Source organism: Xiphophorus hellerii, chromosome 2, assembly GCF_003331165.1.
Source record: "Xiphophorus hellerii strain 12219 chromosome 2, Xiphophorus_hellerii-4.1, whole genome shotgun sequence".
In the NCBI taxonomy this organism is placed as follows: Eukaryota; Metazoa; Chordata; class Actinopteri; order Cyprinodontiformes; family Poeciliidae; genus Xiphophorus; species Xiphophorus hellerii.
The window spans coordinates 12854423-12881412 of record NC_045673.1 but is presented as its reverse complement, the minus strand read 5'-3'; the positions used below and the strand labels follow the sequence as shown (position 1 = coordinate 12881412).

Sequence of the window (26990 nt, the reverse complement as noted above, 5' to 3'; positions counted from 1 at the left end):
TTGGACTGGTGGAAACGGGACAGTTCTATTTGTGTCTAAGAGCTACAAACAGATTGTCAGACAACCCTTAAACACAAGTCACAGTGCACTGTGAAGCATTGTGACTTAGGTACTGTGCTGTTCAAGGATGATTCTCATGCTCACGCTGTTTAACACATAGGAATCATACAAAAGTTAAAATACCTCAAATTACTTTGAAGAGTTGAAGTCAAGCATGGTGAAAGGAAATAGCCCTGACCCCAAACACATCAGAAAGAATTTCCATTTTTGTTCTAGAACCATCGTAAGTGGTCTGGAGAGTGGCCATTTGTACACTGAGTGCCAGAAATGTTCAGGCGGTATGCAACATAGATGGCATGACGTTTTCTGAAACAGTGGTTATAAAGATTAACATAAACTTAAACACTGAAAGATATGTTCATTTTTAGAACAGACTACAACTTCTTAACACCCAAAGATTTCTTGTTTTCTCCACATTCTGTTGAACAATAATGAATTTAATAAATTTTTTCATGTTATGATTTCACACTGAGTGCATTGTGTTCTCAATACAGTGTTGTGAATGAAAATAAAGCTATGATAGGGATTTTGTTCTTTCCTCACTTTTTTAAACACAACTGAAGCTCAGTGCGTTACGTGTTGTAATGGAAATGCCTAATTGGCTTTTATACACATATTGGTGTTTCTGTTGTCAGGAATATTTCCACATTGTAAATTTATGTAGTTTCCATGTCAACCAGAGTTTGCCATTACTTTGCGCCCACACAATCCTGGCATAGTGATCTCCAACCTTTACAATTATGTACATTGTAATACATGCTAGACTAGTAGTGATTGTTGAAATTTAGAACCAGAAATAAATGGGTTTACTCTAAGACAGCTGAGTGCCCTTTTTGCTAAATTGTATTACCGATTTGTGGTCTCAGTTCACATCTTTCTTTGTCTTTCTCCCACTTAAGCCAGTTGTAAAGGCTCATTAAAGCCTTTTCTGCTTCATACTATGAGCTTTTCCTTTGATAGTTCAGTGTTATCTTAAAAGGCAATTACAAATTACCTGTAGGAATGAGCATGGATATCTGTCCTTGTGTTGGGCCTGTTGTGTTCAAGGTACAACAAATTTCTAGGAGTGCGTGTACAGCCTCTCACATGCAGTGATGCTAAAATGGAATTAGACTAGAGATTTGTTCACTGCGGTGACTTTTTTTGTGTTGATTTAATTACTGACACATTCTGTTGGTACTGTGAAGATTAATGCACATAATCTAAATTGAAGTAAGTAATTTTGCATACAGTAGTATCCATTTTCTGCAGTTTAAATCACTGTAATTTAACTGTAATTTTCTACATCATAATTTTAGCCTGATTGGTATATTCTCTTTCTGTGTGTATTTGGGATCGTGGTCTGTTGGATCTGAGGTTTGAACTAACTGATGTTGTAGGAGTTGGACTGAGGCTGTAAAACCTGAGGTTGCAGTACCAGCTGTGAAGCATGGAGGCGCTTTCATTTTACTGTGGGTTGTTTTACTACCTCAATAACGGGGGATTCGCAAAAAGTGGGCGGAATAATGACAAAATATTATGTCCGAATTCTTCTGTCAAACATTGTTTAGATGGTTACAATGGAGGCACAGCACAGTATAGGAATGGGAAAATTAAACTGACACCTAAGGTAAAAAAAAAAAAAAAAAGAAGCTAATTCTTAAAATCTATTTAAATGAACTCCACAATTTTGAATGAGAGTGGTCAAATGTGGGCCTTTATGTTTGAAGTGCCTTTGATGGGCAAACATATATATATATATATATTTTTTTTTTTTACAATTTTTCCTTTTAAATTGTGTTCTGGTTTATAGCAGTTAAACATCTGTTCAAGATTTTTTTGCTATAAAGATCTTTTTGGATAAAGAAAACAGTCCATCTCCAAAATACAACAGGGCATACTGCATTCAAATTCTGCTTTTAAGAGAGCTGTGGCTAACAGCATTTTGTTGTTAAAACCTTCTTGCTTTTGAAATTACTTATTTGTGTGGAAAAACAAAATATCAAGATTTATCTATATTTCACAGTTTCAACTTCTACAGGCTTCAATAGATACATTTGCCCTTTAAACAAAAAGATTAAAGTGCTGAAAAATATGTCTTGTGATCAACCAAATGGATTGTTTCACATTAGATAAAAAACAAAAGTCTTGTCCTTAGTTTACGTCACCTTTCTTCTGTTCTTTTCGGCTCCCTAAGCCACTCTGAACACCTTCCTGCCGCCACTCACCGACTCCGGTTGGACAAACTCTCCTTATTGCGCTTCACCCTAGCACAAATACAAATACAAATTTCTCTGCACCATGCGTGGCCTCACTACTGCCACCGTTGCTATGGTGACTACAATGCATGTTTGAATTAAGCATTATATTACAGCAACTGCAACACTCTCTCTCCATCTGAGCCTCTCTTTTTCCATCCTCCTCTATCTGCTCTGCTCCCTGCTTCTGTAGCAGAGTGTGCAGGCTGCTGAGGAAATGAAGATATTTGGACAGTACCCGGGATGGCGTATGTACAGTAGACGTGCAGCTGCTGCATCGGGGCTTGTGTGTGATCTAGGGAGTTATGGCTCTAGAGGGCTGCTTTCAGTGTTAGCTGGTTGGTCTTAGAGTGAGCTGATTGAGTGATTGACAAGAAATTTGGGTTTTTTTAGACATTATCCTCTAAAAACTGCTAATGGGCTGTGGCTTTACCGATACTGTCTTACTGCATGATATTTTGCTGTTACTGCTAGATTGTCTGCTCTCTTTCCAGTTTAGTTATGCACAATATTTAATTGCATTTATTTTGAAGCCTATAACTTTGCGGTTTGGTTTTTGAATCCATTGTTTGGCAGATATGATTTACTGCCTTGCCTGGGAATTAACAGCCCAGTTGCCTTGTGTGTTTGTGTGTGTAGTGAGCTTGGAAGGTTCCCAAGGGCTCTTGTAATGTAAAGGCTGCAGCGCATCATTTTCCTTAGCCGTTAAATTTGCTGTCATCTCTTTGTCTGTCGGCCCTCGTGTCGTTATGTCTTCCCTCAAGGAGTTTTCTTTGTGCGAGTTCAGGCATGTGAGTGTAAACTGAAGTGTTAATGTGTTTCTATCAATTGCACATCTGCTAAATTCAAGGCGGGCAGTATATTAAAGGGAAGATGGATGGGTTGCTCCCTCTCCTTTATGCACACATTGCACTTATGCCTACTATTGTAGCAGACAAATTATGTTGTTCTGTGTTTAATGGAAGGATTCAAACAGCTCGGGATGCTACAGAGAAGAGTGACTTGTTCATTTACTGCCAATGGGCTCCTCAACAGAGGGAAATTCTGGCAGCACAAAGATTACAAACCTGAAAGTTGCGAAGAAAGACAAATTAATAAGCCATCAGACAAAGAGAGAAACATGAAGAAGTTGAGCTTCAGCCGCAGCGTGAACAAGTGCGAGACCTCCAGTTCTCTTGATTACGCGCAAATCAAAGCAGTGAAAACCAGATGGGCCGACCGACTGGGGGACGCCAAGAGGGCACTGAGTCGCAAAGCCAAAGGATTTTCATCCACAGCAACATCATCCTCAACTCCATGCCTTGTCTCCACAGCTCCCCCTCCACCCAAGAGAGCTCCCAGCACCACCCTGACGCTGCGCTCCAAGTCCATGACGGCTGAGCTGGAGGAACTGGGTGAGTGCCTAAGAACTGGCGAACAAACTCAACACTCTCTTCCTCCTTTTGTTTCATATTTCCTACTTGACTCTGTCATTAAAATATGGCGTGTCTCCTAACTTTTAGAATAGTCACTTGTGTCGCCTTGTTCTTGTCATTTTCCCTCCTCTGCTGACGCTATCTTTTTCCCACCAAGCTTCTGCTCGGAGAAGACGAGGAGGTGAGTTTGACACTTCTCTGAGCGTCATAATCATGACTTATCACTGCTGTGTCATTAGAGCAGTGCGGATTTGGACCAGAGGCAGTTTTTGATCTGAGCCATTTGAGCAGTTGCCCAGGGCAGCATTAGGAAAGGGTGCACCAGACAGTAAAATATACACCAGTTGTGCCCTGAAGTTTTCTATTGCTGTTGTGCATGTGCATTGCAGTAGGCTTTCCTTGCTTGCTGCTTTTATTTTCAGTTGTGAGGAGTGGTATAAGAGAGGAATAATTTATGCAAGAATTTCACTGATTCGGACAACGGAACAGATGAACCTGCGCTGACTTTCTTTGGCTGTCCTTAGTTCTCCACTTTGTTTTTTCACCTCTTGGTTCCAGAGAAGAGAACTAGCAAACATTTACAAATCATTTTTCACCCAAAACACAAATCGAGATTTCACACTGTAGCATGGAGCTATGTTTTGGATTTTGTCTTTTCTTTCTCTTCCATTGACATCCATGTCAGAGATTATAATAGAACATTTCCATGGTCTTACATCTTAGCATTTAGTTCTGGCTCATTTCCTTTTTAACAGAAAGACTAGATGAGATGTTGGCATCGCAGGAATCTATGTTGCATTCTCAGCCCCCGGAGGCAGATTACAGAGCAGCCACTGTCAAACAACGGCCTACCAGCAGGAGAATAACACCAGCAGAGATCAGTGTGAGTGAACCTACACACAGCACACTTCCAGACACCTCTATGTGCCATGCTGCTCTACATACCAATTCTATCTGAAATACGCTGTTTTTGGTGTTTGGTCCCCTACAAAGTTCTTCTGTTTTTTTCTTCTTTATTGTTGTCACGCTTTAATGATTCAGATTAGAAAATAAATTTTAATATTGGATAAGAATGAAACGAGTAAATACAAAAATCAATTTTTAAATGATGATTTCATTTATTAAGGACAAAAGCTTACCAATGTAATCTGCCGCTGTGGGGAAAAGTGTTTGCCCCCTAAACACTTTAACTAGATTTTGTCTTGGCACAAGACTGACATCAGGAGTTTGAGATAACTGGTAATGACTCTTAAGCACCACAGCTGAAGAATTTTGCTCCACACAGTTACTGGCTATTTCTGCGATAAGTTATAGAGATCTTACTGAAGTTTCTTTAAGGTGGCTTTGATTACACATTAAGTTCTGAATTTTGTGCTGCAGTCACTGTTTGAGAGACAAGGGATGACGCTACATGGAGGTCTGCACCCAGGTATCGAGAGGGGTCACATACCATTCCCTAAAGGCATGTCCAGGACCAAGTCTTTTGGTAAAACATTCATTCATGGTTTACTTAATTAAATTAGAAAGACGTTTTATTTTGTTTGTACGAGTTTTATGGAAAATCACCATTTTAAACAAAGTAACATCAAACACATTAAGCCTTCTGGTTTTGATAAGAAATTAAGAATATGGTAATACCAGAAATAATTTAAGCTAATTTTGATTTCAAAACAGTATTTAGTCCAGAAGGGGCTGCAAGATGTCCAAGCAAGTTCAGTAAAAAGTGTGAAAATTGAAAGCATGCTTTTACTCAACACAATATAATAATAAAAATTGTCAAAATTTCCCAGAACAAAGACCAGTAAATATTAATAAATGTAAAAATGTATAAATGTTGCCCTTTGTAAAGGAGATGTGATCAAATTCATATGAAACAGAGCCTAGTGCAGAAATCCTCATATTATCTAATATTGCTCACAATTTTTGGTGTGCTGGCTCTGATACATAGTTACCATCCAAATAGTAGGTGACTATAGAGCAGTTTTAGCACAGTGTTCTGTAGAAAATGAACAAGAGAAACCCCAGAAAATATAAGGTTTAGTATGTGCAGATGTTTTGGTTTTGTAATAAATACAGATGGAATTGTTGGCTCTCAAAACAACTTTAACAATATTTAATATTTTGTAAAAGATTTATCATAAGATGTTTTGTTAAGGAATCATAAATTGTGCTGGTTTCCAGTTGAAAGCCATTTTTGTTATTAACTAAGTGTGAACCTGGTATATTTTAAATAAATGATTCTTTGATAGTAACCTGTGCCACATAATTAAATAACCTGTCCCTTTCCCTCCGTCAACAGGTGCCACCGAAGAGGATAGACTGTCTGCACTTGCAGGCGAGCACAGATTTCCACGTAGTTCCTCTATGACAGACAGCCTCCGAGATCACTCACAACCCCATCCTATCCCTCCACCTCCTCAGACGGCACCTCCTCCACCTCCTTACTACTTAGACACGGGTCCTCCTCCAGCTTTTTGCCCTCCTCCTCCCCCATCTCGGACCCAAAGCCAAGGCCATGAGCCTGGAGGCCGTTCCAGCTTCAAGCCATCCTCCTTGGACCTGCCTTACGAAGCCGCTCAGCGGCAAGCCACACACATCGAGAGACAGAAGAAAGCTCGCTCAATGATCATCCTACAGGACTCCTCCCACCTACCTGTAGAACCTACAGAAATCCCCCGTCCCTCTGCTGCTACTCCACCAGAGCGAATCAAAAGAAAGGGAAGGGTAATTGACAACCCTTACGCAAATGTGGGTCAGTTCAGCATTGGACTATTCACACCCACAAAGCCCCAAAGAAAGAAAAGTCCTTTGGTGAAACAGCTACAGGTAGGTTGTATCTTAATAACAATTTAATTTTTATTCTTAAAAATGCCAAGGGATTTCTGAGATTAAATCTTCCTTTTCATTTTGCTAATGATAGGTAGAAGATGCACAAGAAAAGGCTAGCCTAGCCTTAGCTGCTGCCCACTCGCGAGAGAGCTCACCCTCAGGACGACACCCACATGGGCACACGCACACCAGCCGTGTCGACTACTACCAGCAGCAGCTCATGGCTGAACGAGAGCGATTGCGAGCCCAAGGAGAGATGATGTTTCAGGGTAAAGGTCCATTTGCTGCTGCTATTGCTGGAGCAGTAAAAGATCGTGAACGTCGCCTTGAAGAGCGGAGGAAATCCACTGTCTTCCTTTCTGTTGGGACCATGGAAGGGTCACCTACAACAAGCCCTGACTCCCCCTCTTTGACTCAGTCTCACTCCATCGATGAACGGCTGTTAACTCGAGAGCTTGGACAGCTTCCCCCCCCTGCCTTGGCTCTGAGCCCCTCACCTAGTGGGACCACCTTTATCCATCCACTCACAGGAAAGCCTCTGGACCCAAATTCACCACTAGCTCTTGCGCTGGCCGCAAGGGAGAGAGCTCTGACCTCTCAGAGTCAGTCCCCAACTGGCAGCCCAGAGCCTCGGACTAAACAAGAGCGAGTAGGCCAGGTTGTAATGTTCTCTGACACTCAGACCAAAGAGTCTCCACACGGGGATGGAGTAACTGCATCTCCCCCTTTTTCACCTAAAAGCGCCAAGGCAGCAGGGTATGGTACATCATCCTCCCCAGCTAATATTTTGGCTCCTCAAGCCATCAAACCACAGTGGACTACGTCATCATCCCCTATTTCATTCCGTCAAGAGATGGAAGCTAGAATTGAGGAGAGAAAGGAGGAAAAGAGATTAGAGGATAAAAAAAGCATGTTGATCAGCATTATGGATACATCACAGCAGAAGACAGCTGGGCTGATCATGGTTCATGCGACCAGCAATGGTCAGGCTGCTGGGATGGGGTCAGGGATTGAACAGAAACCTGTGCCTGCAACCATAGATCCCAGCAAATCACAGAGTCCACGGGCTAAATCCCCCATTCCCACAGCTCTCCAGCCCCAAACTCAACTCCAGGTTCAGCCTCAAACTCAGCGTCCTGCCAGTCCTGCCCAAGAGAAGACCCTGGCTCAGGGAAGCTCAGAAGAGGATGCGGATGCCTACACAGTCACCTTACCACCGGCTATGTTATCTTCCAGCGATGAGGAAACAAGAGAAGAGCTACGTAAGATTGGGGTGGTTCCTCCACCAGATGAGTTTGCAAATGGGTTGCTGGCCCAGGCACAGGGGATACCAGTGTCATCTGCTAAAGCTGCTCTGTCTCCTGCTACACCAGCCACACCAACACCCCAAACTCCCTTAACCCCAACAACTCCAACTGTGACAACCACCCAGCCTCAGCCTCCTCAGCTCCCACAACCACCCAGTACAGCAGCTGTCTCAGGGAAAACTTCTGACCCTCTGGAGCCCCCACCAGTGGGCGAGGCTGGTTCTGCAGCTGACTCAGGTGTGGAGGAGGCTGACACGCGCAGCTCCAGTGACAGAGAGAGAGACCACCATCTTGAGACCACCAGCACCGTCTCTACAGTTTCCAGCATGTCTACATTGTCCTCAGAAAGTGGCGAGCCTGCTGACACGCACACCACGCACACCTCCTATGCTGACGGGCAGACTTTTGTTCTTGACAAGCCGCCAGTGCCTCCGAAGCCTCGACTCAAATCCCAGATAGGAGGCAGTAAAGGCCCCGTCACCTTCAGGGACCCTTTGCTGAAGCAGAGCTCTGATAGTGAGCTGCTGTCCCAGCAACAGGCTGCTGCACTGGCTGCTGCAGCAGCTGGTGGAGCTGGGCTTCCTGCAGGTGGTTCCGCCTCAGTTACTGGTCTAGCTCCAACCAAGCCACGCTATCTCTTCCAACGGAGGTCCAAGTTGTGGGGGGATCTGGTAGAACCTCGAGGACCAGGGGTAGGGCTAGGGATTGGGAGTTTGGGTAATCTTGGCGGGCTAGGACTCGGGCTAGGTGCAGATGAGAGCGCAAAACCATCAGTTATGGGAGAGCTCAGTTCACGTCTACAGCAGTTAAGTAAAGACACTAGGTCACTGGGTGAGGAGCCGCTGGGAGCCTCTCTTGACCCTGGGAGAAAGTCACCTGTGGCAGGTGCAAGGTAAGAGAATATCAAGAATGTCTTTAGCACTGAGTGACTAAAGACATTAGAGAATTGCAGCAAAATGATACTGTTAGAGTTTATTCATGCTGTACTTATCAGGGCAGAGTGCCTAGTTCCAGCAGGACAAAATGCATATCAAAGGAGATTGATAGCATTTAACCACCATTATATACGTGTTTAATCATTTGTCAGCACTTTTGTTACTCCTTTAATACATAACTTTCTAGCATCAATTTCTGCTGTATGTTTGGGCTTGCTGCACTCACCTCATGTAAATCTATTAGCAGTCTATTGTTGATGGTTATAATGATTAGATGTCTCATGCATTGTTGTGAAAATTAGTGGTATGTAGAGATCTTGCGTTAAAAATTTAATGGAGAATTTACAACCTCCAGTTTTGTGAAGTTTTGACCTCCTAATACATTTTTTAGTAGATTTTTGTTTCTCTATAAGAACTGAAACTTAGAGGATAAAAGAACCACATTCAAAATATTTTCCTAGCCTTTTTTGTGTAAGCAGGCAATCATTTTTTATACTGGGAGCAGATACAAGTTTATTATAAGGATGAGAGAACAGTTATTGTGGAATTGTTTATTTATTTTACAACAAAAAATATTGTTGACCTGTTTCTATTGCACCTTATTTGAATAATTATCATGGTTAGCATCCAAGCTACTGCCACTGAGCATTACATCAACAAGTGCAATTAGAAAGCATGGGATCAGGACTTGATGTGTCAAGTGCAAAGTTTGGTGCAGAAGAAAATATGGTGTGGGACTATATTTTTAGAGGTTAATCTCTACCATTTAGTTAAAGAGAAATTAGCTATTAATAATTAAGTATATCAAAGCATTGTGTGAGTTTCATGCTCCTAATACTATGGGAACATTTTCGAGATGGTCCCTTCCTATTCCAACATCACTGTGCACTAGTATTCAAAGCATGGTTCATAAAGTGGCTGGCAAATTTGGGTAAAATATTTCACTGGCTATGCAGTCTTGACTTCTATCCCATAGAAAACCTTTGGGATGAACAAGAAGTGACACTACATCTTGGCCAACATCAGTGTTTTACCTCACAAGTGCACTTCTGGTAGAATTGTCAAAAATTGTCTTAAATACAACTTAATCTTGTAAAAACCTTTTCTAGAGAATTAGGAGTGACATTTCATTCATGAACTTGAGTTTTTGCAGGCAGATGACTGAATACTTTGAGCAATATAGTCTAAAGCCGTACTATATATCTCACTGATAGATACCAACCAATACTGAGTAATTGTGTCTAAACCAAAAAGTAATGTTGTCAGTGCAACACAGTAGTTCTTAGTGTGGCTCTTTCACTAATAGAAAATAGATTTGATTTTAGATTTTGTATAGACCTGTTATTGTTCAAAGCCAATCACGCTGAAAACCGTATAACTCTGGTCATCAACGGATTTCTTTGTTCATTTCTAGATTAGAAGTCTCAAGCAAATTCCTGTCCTTATGCCATATAGTTGGTTTTAGCTTCATATATTGGCACAGAACATAAGTTTCACAAAGCTGCTAGAAGGTTATCTGTGACATCTGAGGCACAGTGATGGTTTAGTCTGTTTTCTGTGGGTGTTTTTTCTACTACATACCTAAAAGTGCAATGTAAATCCTCTATATTTCTGCAGATGTGGGGACACCGAGGAAACTAGACCTTAAAGTTATAGACTCTAGGGTAAACCAATTTTTTTTTAATATACCTTACACAATTACCCTATAAACTAAGCACAATAACATCTAGAAAACTTTTTAGCAACTTTCTTTATCTGTTTCCCTTAAAACATTGTTACCTTGTTTGCATAAAAGTTTTACAACACAGGTGTTATGATTGTTATGAATTTTTTGTTTTAGAAATAAGTAGTTTAAAAGCAGTAATTTGTCAAATACTGTAGTTGTGACAGTTATAATCTTTGACCTTTTTATAAAATTTTGTAGTAGTCAATAAGCTAGTGTAGTAACATTTTTCTGTGGGTATAGATTACTCACATACAAATGTGTATGTAAAGTAAAATAACTACTAGTGCAAACAATGTAACATGATTCAAGGCATGCTCTTACTTACACACTGCTATGTTTTATTTCTAACCTATGACCCGCTAGTATCTACCCTTCCTGCGTTTACCTAAGTCTTTGTTCAAATGTTACACAATACATCCCTCTATCCACTACCCTTTGCAGACATCACAATACAAAACTTGATAAAAACTGAAAATACAGTTTTTCCCCTTATCATTACCACCTTCATGATACATAAAGTGATGACTTCAAAGATTTGGGGATGCATTTTTAAGAAGTATTTGAACAGGACTTAAATATAATGGTGTGTTAGTTATCTTCTTTTCTTATCTATGGAGTTACCAACCCCTGTTACTCACCCAAGCAAAAGGCAAAATCCTAACATTGTCAAAGGTCATTTTACATAACTGTCAAATAAATGGTGGATATCTATTTTTCCTCTATGAGAGGTTTGCTTTTGCTGGAAAAAATTGCATTATGTGAATATATATATTTTTTTCCCCATCTTGTTGAAAACTCATATTGTTTCAAGGAACAATTTAAAAATGTCACAAGAAATTTTAGTGTTCACATTAGTAGCAAATACAAACTAAGTTCATAATCAAGAATATACCTTTCACTTTGGGGTACTTTTTTAAAAATTTATATTGCTAAAACTGTATAATTAGTGTGGCTCTTTCACACTGATTATACAGTTTAGTGTTGATGTCATACTTAAATTTCTATGTAATGTTGTGCATGTGGAAATATATATTTTTAGCTTGTTTCTTAGAGTTTTAGTTACGTGTCTACAGAAATAGTTTGGTTTCAGAGTTACCCCACCTCTTGTCCTGAAAGGTGCTATATAAATAAAGCTATATAAATAAAGCTATATAAATAAAGTTGCCTTGCCTTGTCCAATGACCACTGTAGATAGACAACCCTCCACATGCCTGCACTGTTAAGCGAGTAGGATGGATGGATGGATCCCTACTGTACACTGATTAATCACAACATAAAAATCCACTGCTTCATAATGTACTGTGCTATCAAAGTACATTTCCATTTCAATGAAGTAGAATGTCATAAAAAAGTTCATTTCAGTAATTCAATTTAAAAAATTAAACTCATATATTATTCAGATTCATTATATTGTATACTTGTTAAATTTATTTTGATAATTTTAAGTTACACCAAGTGAAACAACTATTTTACATTTACCTACTTTTATTTTATCCAGCAAAATTCTTGGTAGGACTGCTGACTTGACCATTGTTCAATTGTCGTTGATACCCTCCACAAAGAGTGTAGACCATAAAAGGATTGTTATTCAAGACCTTAACTCTCAAGCTTAATAATGTAAAGTTATGCTATGTGGAAGGAATGCATGTTTTAGAAAATGTGCACTAACAATAGGGATAGTTGCAGCCTTGAGAAGACTGTAAAGCAAACCCATTAAAAAATTGGCATGGACTGTTACTGGTGATTTAAATGCCACCACATAAAGAAGTCCTCAAGACATGGACTGCAGCTGTGATACATGCAGAAGTGTCTTTAACATGAAACAGAACTTGACTGTTGCTAGACTGTCATCCAAGGTCTTCTTTTCCAATTAAGGCAAAGTTAGCATTTTATTTGGAAATCCAGGTCCTAAAGTCTGGAGGCAAAGAAGAATGGAGAAATGCATCATCAACTCAAGTCCCTTGAGGTCTTGTATAAACATTCTGCAGTCTGTTGAGCTATGTCATCTATTGGTGTTGACCTATTGTGTTTTACCAAGTGCTTTACTAATAATATTAGGTTATCTTCTGACAAGTTTTAAAGAGATGATAAAGTTGGCTAATTGGCTAATACTTTCTTCAGTGACTGTGGCATCACTGAGCTTGATTAACCATCAGACTTACCTGACCTAGACCACATGGTGAATCTATCAAGGATTGTTGAGAGAAAGATGAGAGACACTAGACGCAACAATGTTCAACACAACACACAACTTGGGATTTCCTAACGCCTCAGCAGTACCGCAAGTTATTTGCCTCCATGGTACATTGCATAGATGCAGTATTCAGGTCTGGCCAAGCACTAAATGCATACACTGTAGAGTACACAGAAATACTACTCAGTATTTTAGTACATTTCTGTACTAAAATCCTTATTATTGGTTTAATGCGATATTCAGATTTTCTGAGGAACTGAACTTGAGTTCATTAGCTGTAAGCCATTGCCATCAAAATGAAAAGACATACAGTAAGTATTTGAAATATATCACTGTGGGTAGTAAATCGATATAACGGAGGCATTTCACTTTTCAATGTGGATTACTGAACAGAATTAACTTTTTGATGATATTCTAACTAATTGAGAGGCACCGGTAGCTGTTATTGGAAGGTATATTGACACCTGTGGGTATGGTGATATCAGCCATTGCACTGGTATCACGGCACTGGTTTTTTTGCATCCTTTAGGCTTTGAGACGGGAGTCCTTAGAACTGGGTTCATTTTGTCAGTCTACTTACAGTAGATACTCTGGATGTTATGTTTTGTTTTTTTGTGGGGTCAGAATTTTGTTATTGTTGTTAACCAAGGTTCCTAGCTAGCAGATTGTATTGATGGTCAAAGTGACTTGCATATTGTTCTGGCTAGTAAAAATATTGAGTAGGGAATAGTTTAAAAGTATAAAAATGAGTTCTTGAATTTTGTGGATTGTGAAAAAGGCCACGACTTCAAACACAGCACTTCATGCAACATCCAGTTCAGATTCCTCTCACCCTCCCACCATTTCCATTCTGACAGTTAATTGCCTTTGGCTGTGATAAAAATGATCATACACACCATTATCCCTCTTTCTCTGTCACTCTGCATTTACATTTAATCCTTTTCACCTGCTGGAGGACTTCTCATGTATCATTGGCCTCCCAGCACTTCTAATTGTAATGCTACTCCATCTCACACCCTCCACACACCACAATGCTCCATTCTGTCTTTACTGTTTCCCAAACCCTGTATATGATAGAAATTTGTTCTAATTTTGTTTCATTTGTGGTGTTTGGTTTTCTTTTTTGAGCTGTTTGTGTATACTACATAGCTTTGTTTTGTTTTTCAGTGTTTGTGTTGAGAATAGCCATGGTCCCTGACTGTCTTACTGGTTCACCTTGTAGGTTTTACATAATCATGTTTAAGCTGAAAATAATTTTATTTCTTCAACATAACATAATAATGAGCACACATCCCCACAGAGCACCATATACAAATGTTGAATTTTAGTTTCCATTTTATGTGGAAACAGTCACAAAGTCCGTGACTGTTTCCAGTCCACATGTGCCTTCAGTTTATTTATTCATTTGTGTTTGTTTTTTAGTTTGTTTGCTTGTTTCGTTTTTTGTTTTTTGTACAGTGTTTTACATGTGAACAGTGTGCTCATTTCTCTCTCATATGGCCCACTGGTCAGACTTTGTTGTGCTGAAACTTACTCTGCTGCTGTAATCAAGCACACTCACATTTGCAAATCCATCTAAACCCAGAATCAGAACATACCCACACACACACAGGACCTTGAAGGCAGCAGAGTTAGCTAAAGCATATATTGGGTCTGGTTAGCAGGCTGCGTCTCATGGAGTGATGCTAACATTCTCTCCCATTGCTCTCTCTCTGCTCACCTTGCATGCCCCGCCCTGCTGCTCTGATCTGATTGGTCTAGAACTGACTGTGCGCCCAGGAGGGCAGGACAACTGTGTAAGTGCGCATGAAGCTCATCCCAGCCCGTTGGCTCCCTGTAATCTGATCATTTTTTTTCCAGCCTGAGCATCCTTTGCTCCATTACATTTTTGTTGTTCGAAAGTCACTCATAGTAAAGCTCCAAACAAATAGAGTAGAGGGATAAAGTCTGGATAAAATGCATGAATGATATTTAGATATATCCTTCTTGCTTCTGCCTGCTTCCACCAAGACAATCTTTCTTAGTTTTAGCTTTGCACTTTCTTCCATCCCTCTTTCTAATCATCTTTCCCTCCATTAGACTAGTTGTAGATAAATCTCAGTCTTTGGTTTTATTGTTCTTTAAACAGTGTTGAGGTATCTTTGTTGAGTACTTCTTGTTGGGCTCCAGATACTGTGTCTGCTGAAGAAGCATAAGATGTTTTTTAAACTCCTTCGAAAGGCTCCATATGGTAAGACTGGGTTGGATGGTCATCTTATCAGGCCTGAGCTTCAGGTTCAGCATAAATAAGCCTTATCTTTTAATAAAATGAGAAGACAGCTTTGTACATTTTAAATACATAGAAGTCTTTACACATTATAATTTGTTGTTTAACAACAATGCAAACATTGTTGTTAAACAATGTTAGGTTAGTGCTTTTCAGATTTTTCTTGTAAACCTGCCTGCATTTGTTTGATATTATAGCTCTCAGTCGGCATTCACAGAACAGCTTTGTTTATGCTAAAATTAATAACCCATAGCCAAACTTTGCTAATTAGGCGACTTCAGAGAGCATTGGTTGCACCACAGTTTTTGTAGGGGTACTAGATTAAAGAGGACCCAATAAAGATGCATACCACACTTCACATTTTTATTTGTTAAAAAATAAAATTATGTTTTCTTTTTCCCTACACTTCTTACATATGTGTTACTTTGTGTTAGCCTGTCATAGACCTGCACAATATAAAAAAAAAAAAACATATGACATGCATTAATAATGGTGAATGTTGTGAATGAATAAAATGGCTAGCAAAAAAGAAAACTAAATAAAAAGTGTTAATGTCTTTGTGCTTTGGTTTCATAGCAGATCTGGACCCCAGAGTACCTGAATATATGGTACCCTTATTGTGGTCCAGGCAGTTCTCCATTATATGCAAACTGTGTACAGTGATATTTCAATAAAATAAGTTTGTGACATATTGTGCAGCACAACTCTGTGACATAAAATTCCAATGAAATATGCTGAACTTTGTGGTTATTAATGTAACAAATATGTAAAAGTGGGGAATGAATACTTTTGACAGGCACTGTAAACCAAAAAGCTTGGTCTCTTTCTTCAATGTTATCTTTTACTGTTTGTTATTGACGATTTTAAAACTCTGTGTCTCCACCAGACTTTTTAGCAGCCTAGGCGAGCTCCACACCCTTTCCCAGAGAAGCTATGGAACCACATACACCATCCGCCCCGGCAGCCGCTACCCCGTCACCAGACGCGCGCCCAGCCCCGGCTCAGGCTCACCTGATCGGGGTGACCCCCTTGGACGATTCTCAGGCTTCGGCCTGCCAACCTCACCAACTACACCGCCGCAAACCATCCTCAAGTCCTCTAGTCTCAGCTTACCCCAGGAGCCTAAAGAGGTGCGCTTTGTGATGAGGAGCTCCAGCGCACGTTCTCGCTCTCGCTCTCCATCACCTTCCCATTCCCCTGGATTAGGCTCACCACTTTTAGCCCTTCGACCCTTTCACCAAAAACCCCTCCACCTGTGGAACAAGTACGATGTTGGAGACTGGCTTGAGAGCATCAACTTGGGAGAGCACAGAGCAGGGTTTCAGGAACACGAGATCGAAGGCTCTCACCTCCCGGCTCTAACCAAGGATGACTTTGCAGAGCTGGGAGTGACACGGGTCGGACACCGTATGAACATTGAGCGAGCACTGAAACTGCTGCTGGAGAGCTGACCCTTGCCCTGAAAAAGAGCAACAGGAAAGAAAGACACAGAGTCTGAATTAGATGAAAATAAGGGATCCACTGAACACGCTCCTCTGTTACTCCAGCTGCTTTTATGTTCAGTATTAAAATGTTCACCTGTGGTTCCTAGTGACACTTTCTGTTCTGCATTAATACCCCACACCTGGCAATGCACTAAAGAGGCAGAGGCAATACTCATACAATATACATTCATCCATTTTTTTTTCTTACCCCCTACTCACTTTATGGCTCCACCTTCTTGCCTAGAGCTAATCAGACTAGACATCCCAAAAAGGATATCTGATCTTTTTGTTTGTTTGCTTGTTTTGTTTTTTTTGCTAAGAAGAATCACGGGAGCTCCAATTAGATCATTTGGTTTCTGAAAAGTTACGTTGTTTCCTTAATGACACCCACACTTTCTCACTGCACCCTCTCTACCTCTCTCCCCTCTCGTATTAGGCCTCTGAAGGCCTTCGGCAGTTTGAGTAAGAGAGGAGGAGGAAGGATTCTCGTTCCAAACAGAAAACTCAGTTGCCTTTCAAAAATATTTCTACTGAAATCAACTCTTGACGAACACAGTGCTATGGAAATAGCAGCTCTGAAAAGGTGTGTCTTCTGAGTACCTGCTATCGTTTTTAAACTGAAGACTTTTAAGCCCAGAGGTGGAGCTCCGCAGGAGGAAAACCCCCCTCTGCCTTGGTACCAAGACTGTGCAATCTATAATATTTGGAGAATGTTTAACCAACACTCGTGGCTTTTTTCATAATTAATTTTCTGATTTTCCAAAGGGAATATTATATATATTACTATTATATGGCATAATATAATATATATGTATCTAAGTATAGCTTTCAGATGAAAAGACAATATTGCAAAGAAAAGATGTATTAAATGAATTCGCAGCTGTTTTTGGTTTTAGTATAGAAGACAGAAAGAGGTCTTTAAATCTAATCCACCAATAGTTTACTCATTTCTACCAGTTATATATATACATATAAATATATATATATATTTGAAAGAAAACAAGATATAAATACAGAAAAATTAATTTTTTTATCATACATACAGAAATTTCTGTGTGATCACCTTTGTTGAGGCATAGCATGACGAGTTGCATTATGTTGTTGTACGTTTTTATTTTGTTTATGGTCTTCCGTCACTCTAAAGGGCATCCCGTAATGTGAGGCTAAGACCCCAGCTGAAACCCATCCCCACTGCTTCAGTCTCAGATTTTTGTCAGAGGGGACTAATGAGCCAAATAAAAGGAAAAAAAAAAACTCAACTTAAAACTAATTTTCTCCAATTGAAACAATTGATTTATAAAGCAAAACACAATATTCAACAAAGGCATGGGCTAGAATAAAATTCTATTGGTAAGATAACCATACAAAAAATTGATTCAGTTTGATTCTCAGAAGTTGAAATCTCCAAGTTTTAACTTTGAAAAGTTAACAGAAAAGTCCCTTGCAGGTGGAAAAGTCAGAGGTTTTTCAGTCCTCAAAACCCAACACAGCTGCCACAGTTCTTTTAAGATTATGAAGATTTATATCCAGTGAAATCACACACACACACCTCCTAACAACATAAATCTTTATCAAACAGGTGTATCGTTTCTTCAGCAGTGGGGATGGGAAAGACAGTAAAAGGTCTTAAAGAAAATTCAGTATTTGACAACCTGAATGTGCAGCTGCTTTCTTTTTAGGTATACCACTCTTACCGAGTGAAATATTATCAGCCAGAACTATTAAAAATAAACCCAGGTTGTAAAACAGAGAGAAAAAAAGCTGAATTTTCTTTTAACAATACAAATCTGCAATTGTACTCATGAGCAGCTTCAGCTGGCAGTGAAAACCAGTGAGTTTTATTCATGCTACAAAGGGAAAAAAAATCAAGCATTTTGGCATTCTAGCTGTCTTCTTTTCTGACAGAATGCCAGGAAATGTCTGTTACCACTAAAAACCTCTGCTCATCAGAAGCATTCAGCCAAGGCACTTTCACTTGGCAAAAACTTGTGTGCATCTTTCTTCCCCCCACCCTCCTGTCCTTTCTGAAAAGCAGGCGGTGAACAAAATCATTATATAGGAGCTGTAGGAATAGCACTCACTGCCTCACTGTGACCTCACTCTTTATTTTCCTTTTAACTGCAGTGTTAAGTTCTCCTTTCTTTCTTCTTCTGTTGCTGATTTGTTATCTTCGGCCACTGTGGGTAGATTTTGTAGCGTGTGGAACATCATATTTTACTCATTTGAATTTTAGAGTGGTGGGGAAGAAAAACTAAATCTCCTGCCCGTTCTGAACATACTTACACTTGTAAAAAAAAAAAAAAAAAGAACAAACTACAAATATTTGCTTTTTTTAAAATCACAAGCAATGTATATATAATAGATTTCCTATAAATTTTTTGAAAAGTATATAGATCTATATATGAATGTTTGGCATATATGCATAGTTAACCACCTGTGGAAAAGGTGAGCAGATTTTATTCTTTCTATGAACTCTTGAACTTTTGAACTCTGAACTATGAACTAGGGGATGATTTGCACAAAACAAGGTGACAAGGTGCTAACATAAAAGCCACCCATCGTCCAAGCGCATGAGTGCATCTGGATTCCCTGAATCTCTCTGTGTGCTTGTTCCTCTTCACCGTGCGCGTGTGAATGAGTGCGCATGTGTGCAAATGCTTGTTTTTTGTTTTTTTTTCACGTCTGTGTAATTTGTTTGGGAGTGAGATGCAGAGAATGCATGCGACCGTGAGAGTGCGGTTAATTGTTGGGGTTTACATCTTTGGCGTTAGTCCACTATAGCCTTACTGTACCATCAGAGATTGCCGGCTGTGGCTGTGCTACATAACAACACAGACACAAACACACCCCTACACACCCACACACACACACAGAAAAATGCACATGCATTCATCTTCAACACTGAAGCTCATCGTTGTGTATTGTGTTTTTGTTCAGAGTTATGTCTTCAAAAAGTGGACTGTTCTGCCCAAGAGGGAGAGACAGACAGACAGAGAGAGAGAGATAAGCAAAACACTGTCAAATTTTCTACTCCTGAGTCAAGACTAGAAGATCTCACCTTGGAACTGCGTAGGTGCTTCTTATGCAGTGTCACTAATTCTGTACAGCCTTTCCCAAATGGCATTTCCACTCCGCTGCACTCTGTCTGGCAGCTCTCCTTTTTCCTTTTTCAGACTTTCAGATTCTGAGTTTTGAATATGCTATATGCGATGAACCAGTGAGGAACAAACAACACACACACAAAAAAAAATGTGCCAAAAAGTAACTTAACTGTATATTTGTCTTTTGCTTTAGGACTATCTTAGTTACAGCACTCTTAAGCTGTTATGTATTACGACAATATGGTGCCATCTCCTGGTAATCTTGAGAACTGACATTTTTTGGATCCTTTGGTATTTTCCTGCAGGTGGAAGTACATGTGCATCTCAAATAAGATCATTGAAAGGTTTATTCATTTCTGTTATTCCTTTGAAAAAGTGATACTCATGTTCTATCTAGCCTTATTACACACAAGTTGACATAATTCAAATGTTTAGTTCGGTTACATTTTACGACTGCGGCTCATAGATAAAAAAAAATTCCCAATTTAGTTTTTTTGAAAGTAAAGATGTTATATAAAATCAAAACAAGGAAGGTATTTTTAGGCAGAAATGTTAGATTGGTGCACAAAATATGCATTCAATATCTGGTTGGGGCTTACTTTGGATTTTGCATGAAGCACTGCATCAGTGCTGTGTGGTACGGAGGTGATCCGACTGTAGTTTGTGTTAATAGAGGGCTTCAGCCTGTTGTTGGATCTCATCTTCCTCATGATGAAACTTCATAGATCATGTTATTTAGGTCAAGTACAGTGATATCATGGTCATTAAACCAAGTGCTGGTACTTATGGATTAGGATTTGGATAGAAGCCATGTCCTGTTGGAGAATGAAATCAACATCTCCATAAAGTTTGACAGCAGACAGAAGTATGTAATGTTACTAATATCATGGTAGAAGGATGCGCTAGCAGTCAGACTTGATAAAACCTTAACAATCAACATCTAGATTACATGTGTCTCTAAATCAGCCTTCACCTCAAGCTGTTGCATCTATTTTAATAGCTCTCAAGTGACATTTTGTTTATTAGGTGTAAGGAATTATCAGCAAAATTGCTAAGAGACAAAAACTTGAATTATGTCCCTCTGTGTGTAATGAATCGACATAAATGGGTTTTAGTTTTTCATCTAACTTTTTAAAACAAACTTTTCAATAAAATAATTTACTGAGATGCACTTTTATTTCTTACTTCATAAAGACACAGGCTATAAAGATGTCTCCATATAGATTTACGTATGTATAAACATATATACAGCCTGTGTATTTCTACTTGCTTTGACATTTGTCTTTAAATTATGCGACATAGCAACACAGTTACATGATTTGAATGACAACAGTTATTGTTCCCAGAAAATAGTCTGATCTCAGACACAGGCTGGCTTGATTAGAGCAATGGTTGAGTTGGGTTGTTGTGGAAGTTTACTACAAATAAAGACATTTAGATGAGCAGCAAGTAACAGACTGACACATCACTAGGTCAAATAAGTTCTGCTAAGAGGTAGGCTCTATATTTCCTAATCAACAAAGCACAATCTACACAGTTGAGGAGAAGCAATGTGTCTTTTCTTAAAAAAAAACAAAAAAAAAACTCCCTGGTACCCGTCGACACACTGGAACCAGTGATCTTATCATCAGAGGTTTTATTTCTTTCATTGTTGGTTTTCTCCTTGTTTGCACTGTGAAGTTTAGAACGGTGGATGTATCACTGCAACGCCTCAGCCTTGTCTCACTTGAGAGCATCCCCTTCTCGGCTTCTAATCACCAGGCAACTCATCTACAACTTCTCTTCCTCTGGACATGACTATCTGATACATAAGAGCCTATGCTAACAGCCCAAGCTAACCAGAGGCTACCAAGTCTTCTCCATGTGAAAAAATCAAGGGGCGATGGTAAAGACTGAGGCAAGATCTGAGACGTTGCCCTGGATATCTCCACCTCAGAGATATATGTTTGTTATATTATGTAATAAATTTATAATTAAAACATGAGGTGGCATATTTTTGTTCCTGCTTTAGTGTCTCATTAGTGGAAATGAGTCAGTGATGTCTTTGGCTCACAAAACACTTAAATATGCTGTTTTATCTTCAACATTATCACCATTATAGAAATGGCCAGATAATGTTAATGAAGCTGACAGGAAACGGCCAAACGGATAACAGATAAATGGCATTCAAAGACCTGAAGATCTATAAACAAAATTTTATTAATGTAAATAATTTAGTGATATTGACTCAGTTGCAGATATGTACATGTTCATATCAATGAGTATATTAATATCTGGGCTTTAAAGATGTTTGAAATATTGTTTTGTTTTTTTTACATAAAATCATACAATAAATATTTTTTTCCCCAGTACTAACATTAGATGGATAAGTCTATATTGTGTTTATTTTCCTTTTTAAATCCAAGTACATACTTACACACTGACTAACATTTAGACAAAGGTCATAGTTGCAAGTAAAGTCAACATTAAGTTTTTCTAATGCTCTGACGTCAGGAAAGTTGAACATTTCTAAACCTTAAAAACTGGTTATAATAGGAAACCAACCAATTAAATGAACTTCATCAGTTCTGCCAAAAGCAATGGCTAAAGTTTGAACCAAAATTATGCCAGCAGATTCTTGAAGTAAAGTAGTAAAAGCTTAGATTAGAAACCTTTAATCTATGCTTTGTTAAAAAGTATTTCCCCAGTGGAGATTTGTTCCCTTTTTTGTCATACTTCAGTGTTTCATATCATCACACAAGATAAGCAGACAAAATACTAATCAAATTATGATTGATTTTAAGGTAAAATAAAACCTTTTCAAAGCAAACTAGTCCATGTTAAAAATCCATTACTTTCTTAGTAAATTATAAAATAATCACATTTTCTGGAAAATAGAGACGACTGCACAGTGGTGGACCTTTCCAGGATTTGCCAATTTAGCAAAATTACTCACTGGACATGAAATAAATCATAACATTTACATCAATGTGGACCTCATTCTAATCATTAAAGCTAATGCTCATGATGCAACATTAAGGGAGCAGGCAAAAATGTCTCCAAAACCTCTGGTTAGCTTAAAGAAAGCAAAATGTCCATCTCACAGTTGTCAAGATTTTACTTTAAAATGTCAAATGAAAGTTTGAAAACATTTATGTTTTCTGAGGTTACCTTTATCTGGCACTAAAATCTGTTTGATCTGAAACTGTAAAAATACCAAGAAACTGAAGAAATCTGAAATCTGTGAGGGACCAAACACCTTTTTCACTGAACTACATGCATTCGGCCGCCTGTATGCGTGTCGCTTTTCTATAATTTTGCTTCTGTTCCAATTACACATAAAAAGTTTGAAAAAGTCAGAGAATTTGGACAAATGCAAAACAAAACTTGACAAAAGGCAAAAGTTGTATCTCAAAACTTTATACCTATTAAAGTTGCTTATCTTCACAGTAACAGACTCGGGTATGAGTAGCAGCTGTTTCTTATAAAACGCTGATGTTCAGTTGATTACGCGGCATCACAGCAAGATGCAAAGGGTCATGATCACAGTTGGTTATAGGGTACATTAGGCTTTCATTTACAAGGCGCTAGAAAAAAAAAAAATTACATCATAAAATTAATGCAAGTAAAGCAGCCAACAGATGCAGGCAGCCTGCTGGCGCTCCACACAACACTACACACAAACACTGAGAACAGCAGGAAATACACTTTATAATTGCACATTATCTTTGCTGTGTCAGTTTTTCATGCTTCACATTGTTATTACACAGAGTACAGTTTTTGTCACACTCCAGAAAACATTCTATTAAAGTAACTATCCCTAATAAGAGTTTCAAATTGTGAGCATAGGAGCTAAAACACAGAAGCTGAAAAGCTAGACGGAACCAAATTATTACTTTGGGTTCATTTCCTGGTTCCTCGCACTGGACAGATGGACAACAGTGATTGAAATTGATCACATGCCAGTTTCCAGCTAGAGACTTTCAATCCAGTAAGTTAAATGTTCAAAACTTAGACAAGAATAAATAATGTGCCGGTTGATTCAGACCCTTCATGCCAACTCTGGACTCTCTGCTTTCAGCTCGTCCTCCTCGGCCTCAGAGTTCTCCTCTTTCTTTTCCAGGTCAAAGTTCTGTGAAGGAAGTGTGACAGAAAAATTTAATCTGATATTTTTTTTTTGCACTCTTAATTCCTACAACTAGATTAGCAAATGTCTTCATGTAAAATACATTTAAAAAGGATATTGATGGAAATTTCCAGGTCTTTATTAGGAATCTGAAAAAGTATCCGAGTAGGACAGCCATACCTCTAATTCTTCCAACACTTCATCCATGAAGTCACTGGGGTTTTGTTTGTAGTCCACTGCTCTGTTGATCATCTCTCTGAACATCTGATGGGACAGTTAACGACAGGAGAGTCATTGAGAAGTTCAAATTTAGACCCAAGTTAAATTTAAGACCTTTGTTAAACAAATGTAGGACTTAAATGTAAGACCTAAATGAATTAGGCAAAATAACTAACTTCTTTGCTTTATATTTAACTGTCTTTATATCTCAAGCAAGTTAAATATAACTTTGTAAACTTGAATTGCTTAAATTTAGGTCTGGTTTGTTGGATTTTACACCTAGCCTACTAAACATCAGCCCCTAGCGCCACACAGTACGGTTCAAAACTGAAATAAAAACAAGTTTACGCCAAGATTATGTCTTGTGTAATGAAGAGAATAAAGAGTAGATATTGATATGTCAACATTTCTTTCTGGTTTAATTTAAGACATATTAGAGCCTACAATTAGATTTACTGAATTAGTTTAAAGACCATCCACAAACCATGAAGTAACGCAGAAAGCTTATGAAATGATTGGTAACAGTTTGACTTATTTGTACTATTATTATAGACTAAATGGAATATTGTTATTCTGTCCATTAATGTAAAACTGCTACAAAATGAAGAAGAGCAAAAGAAAACAACAAAGCCAAACCTTTACTACATTGGTTCCATCCGCCGCTGAGACAAAGTAAAATGGAAGCCCTTGTTTCTTCGCAAAGCTAAAACTTCTCTGTGTGACCTTTAAGTCGGCTGCAGATGGAAGAAAGAAACGTCACTTTAATCTAATAATCCTTTTCCTAATCAAGAAGAAAAACCTATTTTACAATTAAGGAAAAGCAATACCACATATTCTGCTTTAATGTATTGTAGCAGCTGAATAATAATTGTAAGCTTTAATGCCACAATCCAGACTTACCATCGATTTTGTTAGCTACCACACAACAGGGAATCTCAGGTCTGTACTCTCTTAGCTCTTTATACCAGTTGGCTAAGTTTTTGTATGTGATCTTCCTTTGAACATCAAAAACCTGAGAGGAAAAACAATGAAACAACTTTCAGTTAAACAAGTGAAAACGTGTATCCAGACAGTGTGAACCATCCAGTGGAAGTAACGATCCTGCAGTTTCACAAGAAACATTGTTGGAAATGAAAAAATATATACATCTTAATGAAAAGTATTCACCTAACAATGTGTTTTTTTACACTCATCTGGAAATGTTCCCTGAAGATCTCTGATTACAAATCTGACCATTTCAGTCTTCCTTGATCATTTTTTACAACCCCTTCTGTCTGTATTATGTTTAAGAAAATGTTCCTAGAGTCTATGCAGTGTTCTCACATTTATCTCAGACATTTTGCTGCAGTCGTACAGAATGAATTTGAAGGAGGAATATGATTACAATCAAATGAGGACAAAACAAGAAAAGTCGAAATGGACAAATTCGAAGTAACTTTGACCAGTTGGCTGATGTTAACAGAGCTCTGTGCACATGCAAATCTCTTGAATTCACATTAAATTACGACTTAAAAACAAAACAGCAAATATTATGAGGTTTAATAGGAGACCAACCTAATAAAAATGTTTTTACCGATTGATTTTGTTTCTATGGTTTTAAAAAAGCAACTGTGTCTTACCATGATACATGCATGAGCTTTGTGATAGTATGAAGGATGCATGCTCTGAAATCGCTCTTGACCAGCTGTGTCCCAGAAATCTGTGGATCACAATCAGCAACCACTCTTAAATGCAGCGTGTGATGATTTTCATCTGGGTAAAACTAATGTCACAAGAGCAAAAACACTCACCGACTGTAACAGTCTTGTTTCCTACGCTTCGCTGTGTGTTTGTACAAAGTCAACGCATATGTGGACAGCTGCTGTGGACGACTGCGCGAAGAGTGTTAAAGATCCCAAATAATCTCGACCATAAACATTTACATTTAAAACACGCAAAGCAACTTAAGGATACAACTCGTCCATAAGAAACCGCTCCATCAGCCTGCGAGGAAAAGACAGAATCGATGTTCAGACAGCCAGGGGGAAAAAAGGTTAATGTGTTATTCCAGCTGAGACTCACTTTGATTTACCCACAGCGCTGTCTCCCAGGCAAATGATCTTCACTTGTTCGCGTGCATCGTATTTCTTTTGGTCTAGTTCAGGGATGCAGCCAATGTGATCAGCCATTTCCGCCCTGGTCCCTCAGTAATGTGTCGTGTTAAAGAGGACTTGAGAACCACCAGGTGAATCTCCTCGGTCAGAGTTAATATAGAACCGCTAGCCTCCCATCAGCAGCCAGCTAGCTTCTTTAGCCGATTACTCAACTGCTTCAACAGTGTTTATTTTGCCATATTAGAACACCTAAACTGACGAGGGCACGGTTACCGTTACTGGCTTCATGGTCAGGCTGATAATGAGTTTTCAGACCCTACGTTTCATTGTTCATCCCAGCTAAAGATGTAACAACTCCGCTAATTACAATCTAGAGAATAAACAATGACTGAGCTTCTTAAAACGGGTGTTGTTTACCGCAGAATAGGTTCTGGTCCAATTTCTGAGGTGAAACTGTTTGGTGAACGCACGACGTCCCAGACTATTTTCGTTTCTATGCAACAGGGACGCACACAGGACCACTGATCTCTGTTAAGCTGTCCTTACAAATGCCTGACTGAAAATCCAAACACACTAAATTCATTCATTCATTCATTCATTCATTCATTCATTCATTCATTCATTCATACATACATATACTTTTAGACAGAGCCCAGTGTTTTTTAGGGCCTTAAGCACAGTTTTATTTGGGGAAAAAATAATCAACAGAACAACAAAAAAGGAAGAAAAAGAATTATATTAATTTAATTCAAATTCCTAAAGACTTTTAATTCAATTTACAAGTACTGTAAGCTTATAGTAACAAACCTGACAAAGTGAGATATATAAGCAGTATTAGAATACTGCTTTTGAAGTGCCCATGCACTCCAAAATCTATGCTTAGTATAGACTTCTTGTACTTTTTTCTGGCAAGATTGTAAAAAAAAAACATCCAGTAGAGTTTTTGGAACAAAACAAGAACCAAAGAAGAAGGATTCAAAGACAATCACAAAGCATTATTTAATGATTTCCTTTTGCTT

General features: G+C 38.8%; 2 protein-coding genes across 6 annotated transcripts in view; one reads left to right on the top strand and one right to left on the bottom strand.

Annotated features, from left to right (window-relative positions):
- The window catches only part of shank3a (SH3 and multiple ankyrin repeat domains 3a), a 148126-nt gene extending 126581 nt beyond the window's left edge, over positions 1-21545 (top strand). The window contains exons 18-26 of one of the 5 annotated variants that reach the window (XR_004342026.1): positions 3611-3691; positions 3870-3893; positions 4468-4595; positions 5093-5198; positions 6012-6538; positions 6633-8740; positions 10401-10447; positions 14465-14499; positions 15856-15926. Coding sequence is in view for 4 of the 5 variants with exons in the window: in XM_032584271.1 (XP_032440162.1) it covers positions 3611-3691; positions 3870-3893; positions 4468-4595; positions 5093-5198; positions 6012-6538; positions 6633-8740; positions 15856-16420 (3539 nt within the window). In the remaining variant the exon portion in view is untranslated. Of the gene's footprint in view, positions 1-3610; positions 3692-3869; positions 3894-4467; positions 4596-5092; positions 5199-6011; positions 6539-6632; positions 8741-10400; positions 10448-14464; positions 14500-15855 lie in introns of all 5 variants that reach the window. The other 4 variants (XM_032584286.1, XM_032584297.1, XM_032584271.1 and 1 more) reach the window with 4 other exon arrangements.
- Positions 21546-22450: 905 nt separating this feature from the next.
- On the bottom strand, positions 22451-26542 carry rabl2 (RAB, member of RAS oncogene family-like 2). Its single transcript, XM_032584307.1, is given in 9 exon segments — positions 22451-23665; positions 23840-23923; positions 24515-24612; positions 24779-24890; positions 25498-25577; positions 25669-25696; positions 25698-25749; positions 25832-25861; positions 25940-26542. Coding segments are annotated over 9 exon segments (672 nt in total). The 5' UTR covers positions 26047-26542; the 3' UTR covers positions 22451-23584.
- Between the last annotated feature and the right edge of the window lie 448 nt (positions 26543-26990).